We start from the raw sequence: 13,160 nt of genomic DNA, 5'->3' as shown, positions 1-13,160 counted from the left end.
TCTGCCCCTCCCCCGTTCATGCTCTGTCTCTCTCTGTTCCAAAAATAAATTAAAAAAAAAAAAAAAAGAAATTAAAAAAAAAAAAATACCCCCCAGAGGCAGGTGCTAAGTTTATCACCTCCATTTTAAATTACCACAAAGAAATGTATGCAGCGTTCCCAAGGCCGCAAAGCTAGAAAGGAAGGCCAGGACCCAAGCTCGGGTGCGCCGGGTGGTGGGGCCCCTGCCCTGCCCCACGTGGAGTGGTGCCCTCACAGGGGACAGGGATGGCGTTAAAGCTCAAGAGGAGAGGGAAGATACACATACGTGTAGCAACTAAGACGCTTAAGAAAATCCACACCCTGGGATTTTTTTTTTTTTTTTTTTTCAAACACAGAAGGAAAAACTCTTGAATGACTAGATCCAATGTGCTAAACTAATTAAGAGAGACACTGGTGAGGGTCGCTTGGGTGGCTCGGTTGGTTAAGCGTCCGACTTGGGCTCAGGTCATGATATCATGGTACATAAGTTCCAGCTCCGTGTTGGGCTCTGTGCTGACAGCTCAGGGCCTGGAGCCTGCTTTGGATTCTGTGTCTCTCTCTCTCTTTCCTTCTCTCAAAAATAAACATTAAAAAAATTTAAAAAAAAGAGACGCTGGTGAAACATATGTTGTCTATTTTCATAAGTTTGCTGGAGCCTCTTAGTCCCCAGTATTTATTTTAGGCAAATGTTATTATTGCAATCACAAAATCCTGACTTACCTTCCCTACTCTAATGGCATTAAATAAAGTGCTCGTGGGAAGTACACTGGTAAAGTCAGTGAATAGCAACTTTCCCTTTTCTGAGAAAAGGAGAATGGGTAATAGGTATCTGCAGGTGTGTGTGTGTGTGTGTGTGTGTGTGTGTGTGTGTGTGTGTATTTATCTATAGGTATATTCCACAGACACTTTAATTTGGAGTGTACGATTACACATAGTAAAGGACTTTTAGGGTGGATGTTAACAGAACAGCTACAACAGAAAAGACAAGGGATTTCTATCTTAGAAATTTTATGACAATTTCTTACCAGGAACCGGGAGCAGTTTCATTAGAAGTGGCCCCTACATTGCCCCCGAGAGTCCAGCCCCAGAACCCACTCTTTGGCTCGAGGCCCCCCCACCCAGCAGTCCCAGGAGCCACTAGATGAGCCGCTGATCCGGGTTTCCATTTCCTTGTATTACTTACTTGTTAGACCCCAGAGGAAGTTTTCATGTAGGTAAATATTAGGATAATTATGTGTGTAAGAGAGCATATGATAAACACAGAAAAGCACAGATCTACAAGGAAGGGAGAAGCCCTTCTGCTCTCCTACTTGACTACCTTCAGAACCAGTTTTAGTATGCGGACTCTCATCATGAATTTTCGTCCCTGCAATCTAGTTTTAAAATCCCTCTTATTGAAGGATGACTTTATATTCCCCATTAATTACTCAGAAAATACCTTAAACCGCTGCACAGATACATTGGCCTCTCATAAATGTTAAGATCCTCAGTTATTTAGTGACCCTAATTACTTACATGCATCACTTTGATTCAAATAATAAAGTACATTTACTTATTTTTGAAGAGTGCGCTAGAATGTTAACAGTTGAAAGGTACCCTGGAGATCAACAAGTGCGATTCCCTCATTTTAGAGTCGAGGAAACCAGGCCTGGACTGGCCACATGACCTCCCAAGATAACACATCTGACTAACAGCAAACTGAGACCCAGAACTTGAACCTCTAGGCTCCCAGGCTTGGTGCTGCCTACCGGTCTGGCTGCACTGTATCCAGCAGGTCCTGGGCCTGGGAGTCCTGCCTGAGGTGAAGGCTGAGTGCGTCCTGAAACAAAGACATCACACCGTGTATTTGGGTTCTTTTACAAAAAGAAAGAAACAAGAAACCATGTACTTAAATCCCAAGTGTCTACATGGTCCGGTTTTAAGGTTACGTAGCTAAATTCAAGTGTTTTTACCTATGTTTTCTTTCCGTGTCGTTCCAGGGCTTTTGGGTGCTTTGAAGCAGGAAGGGAAAGAAATGAGTCATAAGTAAACAGTCAGGCAACACTGTATAACATCAGCTGGCTGTTCTGTTTCGTTACCAGCACAAATGGGGGCATGAGATGGGAACCCAAGGCATACTGCTTTGGATAAGGATGAAAGCTATTATCAGTCCTGAAGGAAATGTCCCCAGAAGAGAGAGAAATTAAAATACTTCTAGTGAAGTATTCTGTGAGAGACAGTTTAGCCCTCGGTCTGGTATCTCACTCACAGGGTTACTTCTAAGGTGACTTTCCTAACACAGTTCTCTCCTGTGAACCTTGAAAACAGAAGGTCGGCTTGTGTGAATGGTCACAAGCAGTGACCCCGCTGCTTCTCAGAGCTTGCCGGACAAAGCTCCTGAGCAAACACAGCATTTCCCAAGTTCTGCAAGGGGCTGCTAACAACACTGTTTTAGGGCTTCATGCTGTAGATACCATTATGGGTAAAGAAATCTTACAATGAGATGTTTTAGATTTCCACAACAAAATCCCATGATTAAGGTAGAAGGCAGGCATATCTTACAAATAAGTATTGGCTTTACGGAGGACAGTGTTAATATGTGGTTCAAACTCACTAGAAAGGTACAGAAGAAGGAAATGATATAAATCACTTTAGGGGCTTTAGGGGCCAAAAGGAGCGTGTGTGTGGGAGGGGGGTTGGCTATTAAAGGTGGCATCTCAAATTTATTCTTTTTTAAAGGAAATTCAAGAGCAATTGTTATGTTAAATACATCAGCCCTTTGATCACTAGAATCTTAATGAATGGCTTCTAGTCTTAGGTCTTTTAAGCAAATTTAGTTCAGCATTACTACGCAGAAAAAAATTTATGTTATTTGAAATCATCCACAAAATACTTATTCTTGGACTAGAATTAATAGGATTTAATTACGATTATTCATTTTTAAAACTTCAGAGTTGGTATAGTACATTTCTGACTTACTCTGAAAAGAATTTTGAAAGGCATTCTTCTTAAAATGCCATTGTACAGTAATTTCATATCCTAAGTAGGTACGACGATATATACAAAACAGAGTGCACAACAATGTTAAGAACTGGAGGGAAATTAAATGGGTCACCCGTTAGAAACTATCCACAACACAGAATGAGACGTGAAAAAGTACAAGGTTACACGGTGTAAGAGGAGGGGTGGGGAAGTTTACAGGCAGACCAAGGGCAGATTTAGTGTGCCTTGACGTGCCGGGGGGCTGACACTTGGGAGTGAGGCGAGAGGTCCGTTCTAGGGCGCAGAAGTCTTGTTACCTTCCGTCTCTCGCCTAGCTGCCCCAGGACTGGGAGGGGCTCCGACAACTTTTTAGAGAAAGAACAGAAGCTGTGTATTGTTCAGGGCCCAGGGCACAGACCGAAAGGCAGGCACAAGACACAATTTCCTCCTCCAGCTGACTTTTGCAAAAAAAGGTTCTTTTACTGCCTAACATTTCTCCAAAGATGTCGCTACAAACCAAAGTGACTTTAGATGCCTTGCCCAAAAACCCCAGTCCTCCCTTTCCTCAAACAGCATAGAAAGGGGATGACAGTTTTCTTTTTATAACTGAGATTACTAGGGAATTTTAAAATATCTTCAAGAAAGCCTTTGCTTTACAGATCATCTTGTTACATTCACAGTTAAATCACTAATAAAAGCTCTAATGTCTGACAGGCAAAACGGGGAAACAAAATCAGCTTCAATTTCATTATTAATTTCTATGAGACTATATTAGTTTCTTAGAGGTTAGTTTTTGATGCATTATTTTAAGAAAACTCCAAAAGTACTATAATGACTTCCTCTAGGTTACTGCCTTAAAGGAGTTACTGGCTTATAGGGTTAAAAAAATAAATAAGCTGCAAATATTGCCTATGAAACAATTATGAAAAGAAGCACTTTTTAAAAATTAAGTCAGATTTCTAAGTTTGATATAACTTTTTCACAAATCCATTTAAAAACTTATTTTCTGCAAGTTGTTTTCCTACTTAAAAGAAGAGGATAAATAGAACTTATCATAAAAATACAAATAAAGGCAGGAGTTTAAAATGGGGGAAATTAACGTTTTTTTGTAAGCTGATGGAAAAATCATCATCCAGCAGTGTTCTGCGGAGACCGTCATGCTGAAATAATTGAGCTTTGTTTTCTACACAAAGTCCTTAAAACCTGCACACAAGCAAAGTCAGCCTGTGATAACACGACTTGGTCAGCATTGGCACCAGACGGCCAGAGTGGAAACAGAACAACCACACAAGTACAGTGAGCCTTAAAAATATTAACGGTAGATTTGTAAAGGCTCTTCTGCAGAATTATGACAACCTGGACCATCCTCTCCTGAGACGTAGATTAAATGCACTTGTCAAACCAGAGCTCCAGTGGAGTTTTGTGAGAAATTTTCACATAAACCCAATCGAGTACGCTTTTTTGAAGAGTGATCCATTTGTGAATAAAAACTTCCTTATTGAAAAAAATCATTATTGTGTTGAAAAAAAGTGAAGCATTAACTTTTATGACAAGTTATGATAAAGCCATGAAAACTGAAGGATATGTTTCAGATAATTATAACTTTAAGTTGCATTCCTGGAAATTTTGCTCATCAGATTTGCTAAGCTTCTAGAGAAGGAATGTACTAGATCATCACCGGTCAAATACTTGGGAAATGTTCTATATTTACTATACCTGAATTCGTTTTGAAATTAGTGTGATTTGGGGGAACTAAATCTTTGTTGCCAAACTAACCATATTTATTAAGAAAAAGCGTACTGGTCCTTGATGAGTAATTCAACCACGTCTACCTGGAAAATGGAAGCCTCTATTAGTTCTATACATGAGTAAAACTGAACTCTAATCTTTTACTTAACAGGAATATAATGAAAGTTTGGGGCCATTTTTAACTTGGAGTATAAATATCATTCACTTTGACTTTTATCAGACAAATCTGAAATGTCTTTTTAGTTACAGGGATAAAATTCCAAAACATGAACGAAGCGAGATGCATGTATTATGACAAATATAAATGGTTACCTCCAATTTCCTTTCTAGCAGGTGCAGGACTCCTAGCCCCTTAGAGTTCATAAGAAAATATGCAGCAGAAAGGAAATGACATTAAATAAAAAACTGAAACGTCAAAGATTTATTATAGTATTCATGATGTTAAATAACATGCAGGAACTACATCTTAGTATCTTGGCACTATAAAAAAGCTATCATTTAACGCAAATATTTCTCACAATTTAAATAGCAACACTATACTTACTTAAAAAGCATATTTAGGCAAATACATAACACTTTATGGGAAATAAGTATATGTACGCCCTTCAGTTCTACTTCTATATTTTACAGAAGTTAGTGCAACTGCATCAAATTAGCAAAAACAAAACATTTTGTGCACACCTGTAAGAAGGCAGCTAGAAAGCCCTATTACAGAAATCTAGCTGGGAAACACTCTTTTTACCTGTTCCGAGGGGCCTGCCATGTTCCTTAGAGAAAGGCTGAGGCAGTAGCAACAATGACAGAAAAATCATAAAATCTGGAAGCTAGAGGTTTTAAACGTGCAAAACACCGTAAAATAGAACGGAGGAAGATCTGAAATCTAGCCCAAATGGAAATCACGTGGTTTGTTACCTGAAGGTGGGGGTGGTCTCTGTGGGGGGGCGGGGCGCGTAGGAGGAGCCACCGGGCGGGGAGGAGGAGGCCGCTTGGGCTCTAAGGTCTGAGAATCTTTTTGCTGCAGCTGTGTTGCCGGCAGAGCGTCCATAGGAGAACCTGAACAAGTCAGCAGGTGAGAGCAGTGGGTGTGAGCGCAAAGGTATGGTACTTCCCAATACGTGTGAGAAATCCTCGATTTTGCTCACTTTCTCACTTTGTACTGTCATGTACCGACACGCATTTCTGGTATCAATAACATAAGCAGTTGTGCCAGTAAATTCCCCATTGGTGCCATGGAAGCAATGGCGCCAGCTCCTGTGGACCAGCTGGCCGAGGCCCCAGGTGCTGAGAGCCGATTTACCAAGTGGCCCCATCAAGGCGGCACACAGTGTGGGCTGCAGGAAGTCATTTGCAGTCGGCTGGCCCCTACCGAGAAGGAAAAAGGAATCTCTTCTTTTCTCTAGACCTGAGCTTATCCTGAGTTTAACTAAAGAAGTCAGGCCTCTAAGAGCAGTATGGGAGAACTGGAGAAATCTATGAAATGGAAGACTTTTTCTGGAGATGCTGGTGAGCATGGAATGGTGACTTAATCATGTGATGTAACAATTTCCAGAGACGGATATTCCAACTTTAGGAAGTAATGACTACAAACCTGAATTGAAAAAAAAATTTTTGTCTCTTCTTAACTCATACTATAATATAGGTTACGTACAGATATATAGGTAAGCCCAGAGAGTTACGAGTTCTTACTATGATGATAGAAAAACATTAGTTTTAAGACATGGATAAACCTAAGCACATAGAAAAAATGATTTCAGAAAAATTCTCATCAAGCGAAGTGATGATGAGTTTCCTTTCCATTTCGAGCTTACCATCTACAAAGTTTCCTCTTTTGTATGCACAGAAAACATGGTACAGATCCAAAGGCGACAGAGATTTGATCGTCTAAAGTCAAATATATTGGGGCACCTGGGTGGCTCAGTCAGTTGAGAGTCTGACTTGAGCTCAGGTCATGATCTCACAGTTCGTGGGTTTAAGCCTGGCGTCAGGCTCTGTGCTGACAGCTCAGAGCCCAGAGCCTGCTTTGGATAGTGTCTCCGTCCCTCTCTGCCCCTCCCCTGCTCACACTCTGTCTCTCTCTCGCTCTCTCTCAAAAATAAACAAATATTTTTTAAAAATAATAAATAAATAAAATCAAATCAGCTAGGGAAGGTCCAACACAACTTTAAGTAAAATACACACTTTGTGAAGATGGATGCCCAGGTGTTCTTGATGGTGCCCGACTCGGTCTCACGGGAAGGGAAGGCACAGGACCCTCTGATATGGTTGGTGACTGGCAGGGACTGGTTCGGGGTGAAGAGCTCGGGGAAGTGCCGAGGCCAGAACTTGAGGACGGCTGGAGGTGCTGGGGAAGAATTTCCTCAACTTCAGCACTGTAGTCATCAACATCACCTAAGGACACAAGGTTATCAAAATGACCACCATTTCAACTTTCTCAGAGATGGTTTTCACCAATCCAGGTTTCAGGGGGTTCAAGACGCAAAATAAACACGTTCACATTATGACATCGCAGTGTGCACAGGTTAAGTAGGTAGACACATATAAAAATTGGATGTGTGCGGAACCAGAAATAGTATCGACGCCCTTATAGAAAATGTAATTAAAGAGAAGCCTATGACCTCAGGGCATCAGGATGCCAGTGGTGACTGAGCGGGGTGACTCACAGCTTTCAATTCTCCACTCAGCAGCCGGACCAGTGCTGGCCAGTGCTGGCCGACTGAAAGGTTTACCCCTCTCCTTTCGAACCTTCCTACGTGCCCTGTGGAACTGCTCCCTCCCCACTGCCCTCAACTCAGCTCCAGTGCTTACAGACGCACACCCTTCCCCCAGAGTCTCCTCACCTCTCCTCCCCCTGGGCTCTCCCGGGCTCCCCCATCTCCCCTTTCCTCGAGGCTGGAGAGTACAGCCAGGGTGCCCCTCGCAACCTCATTCCAATTTCAGAACATTAACCTTCCAGTCCTGAACAAACTTCTCTGAGGCTATGCCAGCGGGAGTTTACGGAACACCCCGTATACCTCCTTGCTGTCATGATCTCCAACCGCCATCCTCCTGGTCACCCGAACCCGTTCATCGAGGACTAAGCAGAGAGCAGGATGGCAGTCGGGTCCCACCATCTTTCTGGGTGACATCAAAGTTCGCATCGACGGTAATGCATCGACAACCTAAATGCCTTGGTCTTGTCCTTCCACTCTCCTCCGCTCCAACACACACAGCCCTCACAGCGGCACCGCCTCTGAAACATGCTCCCGACACTTCGTTCTGACCCTTAGCTCCCAGCCTTCCGGTTCCCGCTCTCAGTTACTCTTTCCTCTTGGGACTTCATCAGGATCCAGGCCTTTGGGCCCCCTCTACTTTCAGCCCCTGTCTGTCGGATTCTGCTCCTCTGAAGGTGACTTCACGTTCCAGGGCACTTCACCTCTACCACGCCCGCGCCCCCCATGCACTGTTCTTTTGTGCCACCTGTCATTTGCACTGTCTAATCTCTCTGTGGCTGCACCTGGGCTGCTGCTGGTCACGCGGTGCTGACGGTTGCGGTGGCATTAAACTTGCAGTCTTCGGCCTCCTCTGGGATCCCAAAGCTGCCTGGCAATTCCACGGTTTTGTGACCGGCTCCCACCGAACTCCATCTCAGGAGCTTTATCTCGAAACCTTCTCGACTCTTCCCGAAACGGCGGGTTGCCCTAGGCCTGCAGATAGCCTCAACTTTTAACACTTCACAGAGGAAAGAGAAGTCTTAAGATGGGACCCACGTCCCCTTCGACAACCTTCTGCCAAACTGGAGTCCAATCCCGTGGTTGCACTTAGGTCTTTGTGGGGGAAACAAAGGGGGTTCTGCCCCTCCCCCGTTCTCTCAGTGACCTGCGCCCTCACTCCTTCTGCCCTGATGGTCCCCAGCACCATCAGCCCTTTCCATCAGCGCTAAGCATTCTCAAGCCTCTCTCCTTTCAAACAGCACCCCCTGGACCCCCGATCTCCCTGGAGCAACTGCCCTTTTCTCTCCGCCACCCCCATCTTAGCTTCTTTAAAGAGCTGTCTCCAGACACTCTCTCCGCTTCTTCATCTTCTACCCACACCTCCATTTACCACCATCTGGCTTCATCACTGCACTGAAAGTACTCTCATGAGTGTCACCAACAGCCGCTTTCACTGTTATTAAATCCAAAGGGCAAGTTGTGGTCCCCGTTTCTCCTCCTCTCTCTGTGACACAGGACTCCACTGACTATGCCTCCTTTGTTACCATTTCTTGCCTTGATTTTTACGCCAACCTCTTGGGTCTTTGACATTTCTAGTTGTCTCTTCTCCTTTTCTTTTTATGAGCAGCTGCCTTCTGCCTGTCCTTAAAGTCTGAGTTTCTCTGCTCGTTCCCAGGACTGGTTTTCTCCCATCTCTATATAGACCTTCTGGCCAAGCTAATGACTAGCCATGGCTTTCACTGCCATTATAATTGCCCCGTGAGCCCAGGGCTCTCTGGAGCGCCAGGCCCAGGTACCCACAGCCTACATGTGGGCCCAGCAGGCTCCAAAGGCACCTCAGTTTGACACGATCGAAACCAAATCCACGTCCCACCCCCACTGCCTCCCCTCCTGCTTTCTTTTCTCTCTGTTTACTCCCTCACGAGCATATTTATGGAAGAACTTTGAGCCTTTCCCCACTGTGGTCTTGCACATCCCTTCTTCCTGGTTTTCCCTCTCTATCTTCTCTCATCTAATTCTCAGCCAGTCTTTAGATTCTCAACTTAAATTTCAATTCCTCTGGGAAACCGTTCCCAACTTCCCAAATCCGGGTGGGGCAACTCTCCCGTGAACTACCAGAGTCGCTCACCACTGCATCGCTGTCACGAGATTCTCGCCACCCGCTCACTTGTAACACCACTAAGCTAGGAGTTCTGGAAGGGCAAGGCTGACATCTGTTGAATTTCCAGCACCCGGTATGCACTTGGCACATAAAAGGTATGACATAAATGTGTGGACTAAGTCAACAAATGAATAGAGAAAAGGGAAAACTGGCATTGTCTCCTAAGGCGGTCAACTCTTAATGCGTTCTCTAGATGTACAGGGTCTCACAGTATGATAGACTGTCATTTTATAAACTAAGGCATGCATTTTAATGGAAAACATGCTAGAAAAATACAGCATATAGCATTAGAAAGCACCTGCACTTCTTAATCACATTTAAGGAAACTATTGCCCAGATAACTGAACACTAAATTCGAGATGGCTACATTTATGTGGGTCCGTTCAAATGCATGTGTTCCTAGCCGCCTTGAGAATCTTTTCTAAAATTGCTTTGAAATATACCTTCTTTTATCGTCATTATTTTGAACTCATTTCTGTTGTTAGAACACGCGCTTTGAAATTCTACCTCTCTACCTTAGCTGCAATTAGTGGTTGCAAACCACACACCAGAAATACCAATCGGTGCCCCTGTCGTACACTGACATGAACTAGCACTTGTAAAGATCTTATCCTTTCAATGGCAGAAGGGCAAATACGTTTGCAATTTGAAGTCCAGGTACCGGCAAACTACACGCAATACGACGCAAAACAAAATCTAATTGATGCTGCTCTGTGTGTTGCAAGAAGACAGAGATGGGGACTGAGACTTCGCGGATGGGAAGGACACTTATCTAGAGGTGCAGAAGGAAATGCATTCGATAAACAAACCTTCCATATCGAAATCTGCTGTGACCTCCGCATCTTCACCGAGCAGGGTAGAGCTTGTCGATGACGGCAACGGAACGTTAATTTTCTCTAAACTCATTTCTTCTTCCAGATTTTTGATCCAGTCTGGACTTTTTAAAGTAATAGTTATAGTCCGACCCAATAACTAGTTGGTAAGAAGAGATGTAAGATAAAAATTCACTGGCATGAACATTATCTTGGAAAACAAGTGACTGCTCTGGTTATACTATGCAACAGTATAGGCTTACTTCAGCTTGACTCAATTCAACGTACACCGTCTCACATATACTGAATTTTTAAGTAGTATAAACATGCCCAGTTTCTCCTTTAAAAGCCTGTGTTGCTAAATCTAAGGTCTTCTTTTGTAGGATGCACGCAGAATCAGGTTTCCTTTGCTGTAAGTCAGTATCTTTCCCTGGCCAGATGTAAATTAACTGACAGTTTCGCTACACAGTTTCATACTTTCTTTGATATTCAGTGACTGTTCCTACCTGAAACAATTACAGAAGAGACAGGCTGGCACTCCGCCTTTCTTATAAATGTGAGTGCCTTTTAGACAAAAGTATAATCTAAAACACTCAAACACGTTATGATTAAGTCACACTGTCCTGCTGATGGATTCAAAAAATAGTTTCAAAACACCTGCAGACAGCCACAAGTCTCCTTGGTCAGGGGTGCCCGGGTGCTTCATTCTGTTGGGCGACCGGCTCTTGATTTTGGCTCAGGTCATGGTCTCACAGTTCATGAGTTCGAGCCCTGCGTCGGGCTCTGAGCTGATAGCGCGGAGCCTGCTTGGGATTCTCTCCCTCCCCCTCTCTGACCCTCTGCTTCGCATGCTCAGGCTCTGTCTCTCTCGATAAATAACTATGTACTAAAATTAAAAAAAAAAGACTCCCTGGTCAAACAGAGGCTGTGCACTAGAAAGCCATTTTCATTGAAAACCCATACCATGTAACTAATCTGCTTTCTAAAATGCAAGCTCTCAAAAAAAAAGGGGGCGGGGGCGCCTGGGTGGCTCAGTCGATTAAACATCCGACTTCGGCTCAGGTCATGATCTCACGGTTTGTTGAGTTCGAGCCCCACATCTGGCTCTGTGCTGATGGCTCGGAGCCTGGAGCCTGCTTTGGATTCTATGTCTCCCTCCCTCTCTGCCCCTCCGCAGCTCGTGCTCTCTCTCTCCAAAATAAATAAAAATTAAAAAAAAAAAAAAATGCAAGCTCTCTCCTACACAGTTTCAACTTTCTTCATTTAAAGAGCTTCTGGAGCATGTAAAATATGTGACCTTTTCTGGTATTTTCAAATGAACTGTATAGCTGTGACCGACATGCTGTGAAGACAGCTGGCACCTTTGTGGGTACAGATCTTCCTTGGCCCAAAGTGCTATCGACATGAGGATTCCTTGGAGGCACAGGATGGAGACATTGAAAGCTGCTGGCCTGAATGCTACAGTGGTTTTTAACAGTAATTTAGTGTCCACACTAAGCTTTGAAGTCAGCATTCTAAGAAACTAGTAATCCTTTCTTTACTTGCTTATCAACCTAAATCAATTCCATTCCAGAACTTGGCAACAGGCTTCACAGGTCTTTAAAGAACATGCTCAAGAAGGTCATCCTGTGGGTTGGCCCCCACTTAAGCTAGCTACTTTTTCCAGATTCTTCCCTGGAATGGAAGAGCTCTTATGGGACTCCATCCTAGAAGATTTCAGGCTGAAATAATGTTATTAGCAAAGGCAACAGACTAGAGAGTTGAAAATATCTAGCTTTCAAAAGGACAAATTAAATATTATTACGCACTTTCCACAAACATCGTTTTACAGAATTTTCAAAATAGTTTTGGGGAGCTAAGAGTGGGTACTTTCTAAGAATGTAACACAGAGAACTAGACTTGAGGGTGAGGGACAGGGCTGAAGAAGAGGGGAAAATATAAAACAGAGAGGGACAAAAGAAATACTCAGCAAAGGAGCAAGCTGACAAAGAAGGCCAAATTCAGAATTGCTCTTAAATATTTATATCCTTATGGGACGAGGACACGCTTTTGAAGAGACCAAAGCTAGAGTTAAATTTAAAACTCAATAATTTCCATACAGTTAGGACAACAAAGTTACAAGACGGACAGGAACACCTGCAGCACACACAGAAAGGGACTGAAACTTTAACGCCAAGGGAGATGTTATACACCAGGGAAAAATGGGCTAGGGACATACGCAATTCATTGAGAAAGTACTGATGACCACTAAATTAAGATAAGCAGCGATCAGAATCTTAATGGGAATGACATACTACTGGTTTTTCAGACTGTCAAAGTTAGACATGACCCGGTATCGATTAGGATGTAGACAGTGGGTAATCCGAGGCATAACAGAGTTAGATCTACTCCTTCTGAAGCGCAATTAGGCAGCAAGCGTCAGATTGTAACACTGCCTATATCCTCTGACACAGCAAATTTACATTTAGGAATTTATCCTCAGGGAAGGAATAACAGGATAGGCACACAAAGTTATAGTGTACACAGGCCTTCCCTGGAATGCTGGTTTTGCTAATTGAAAGTTGGAAACAATCTGCTATTAATAAGAGTTTGTTAAATAAATTTATGTATTTGTCCATGCAACAAAATTAACGGAAAGAGTAAAAGTGACATTATTTGCTCATAAAGAAAAACGCCCATGATACAGTCTCAAGTGAAGAGGTAGTAAGAAAACAGTATTTATAACACGATCTCATTTGTGTTTGTATATGCATGTATGCGTGTACAC

General features: G+C 43.3%; 1 protein-coding gene across 3 annotated transcripts in view; it reads right to left on the bottom strand.

Annotated features, from left to right (window-relative positions):
* Positions 1-13,160, bottom strand: part of SYNJ1 (synaptojanin 1) — an 89,907-nt gene that overhangs the window by 9,956 nt on the left and 66,791 nt on the right. For all 3 annotated transcript variants that reach the window (XM_049627917.1, XM_049627916.1, XM_049627918.1), the window contains 4 exons: positions 10,391-10,553; positions 6,909-7,118; positions 5,643-5,783; positions 1,769-1,839 (listed from right to left, as the gene is read on the bottom strand). In XM_049627917.1, coding sequence (XP_049483874.1) covers positions 1,769-1,839; positions 5,643-5,783; positions 6,909-7,118; positions 10,391-10,553 — 585 coding nt within the window. The remainder of the gene's footprint in view (positions 1-1,768; positions 1,840-5,642; positions 5,784-6,908; positions 7,119-10,390; positions 10,554-13,160) is intronic.

The sequence above is a fragment of the Panthera uncia genome, chromosome C2, assembly GCF_023721935.1.
Source record: "Panthera uncia isolate 11264 chromosome C2, Puncia_PCG_1.0, whole genome shotgun sequence".
Classification (NCBI taxonomy): Eukaryota; Metazoa; Chordata; class Mammalia; order Carnivora; family Felidae; genus Panthera; species Panthera uncia.
This window is presented reverse-complemented; position numbering and strand designations above follow the sequence as displayed.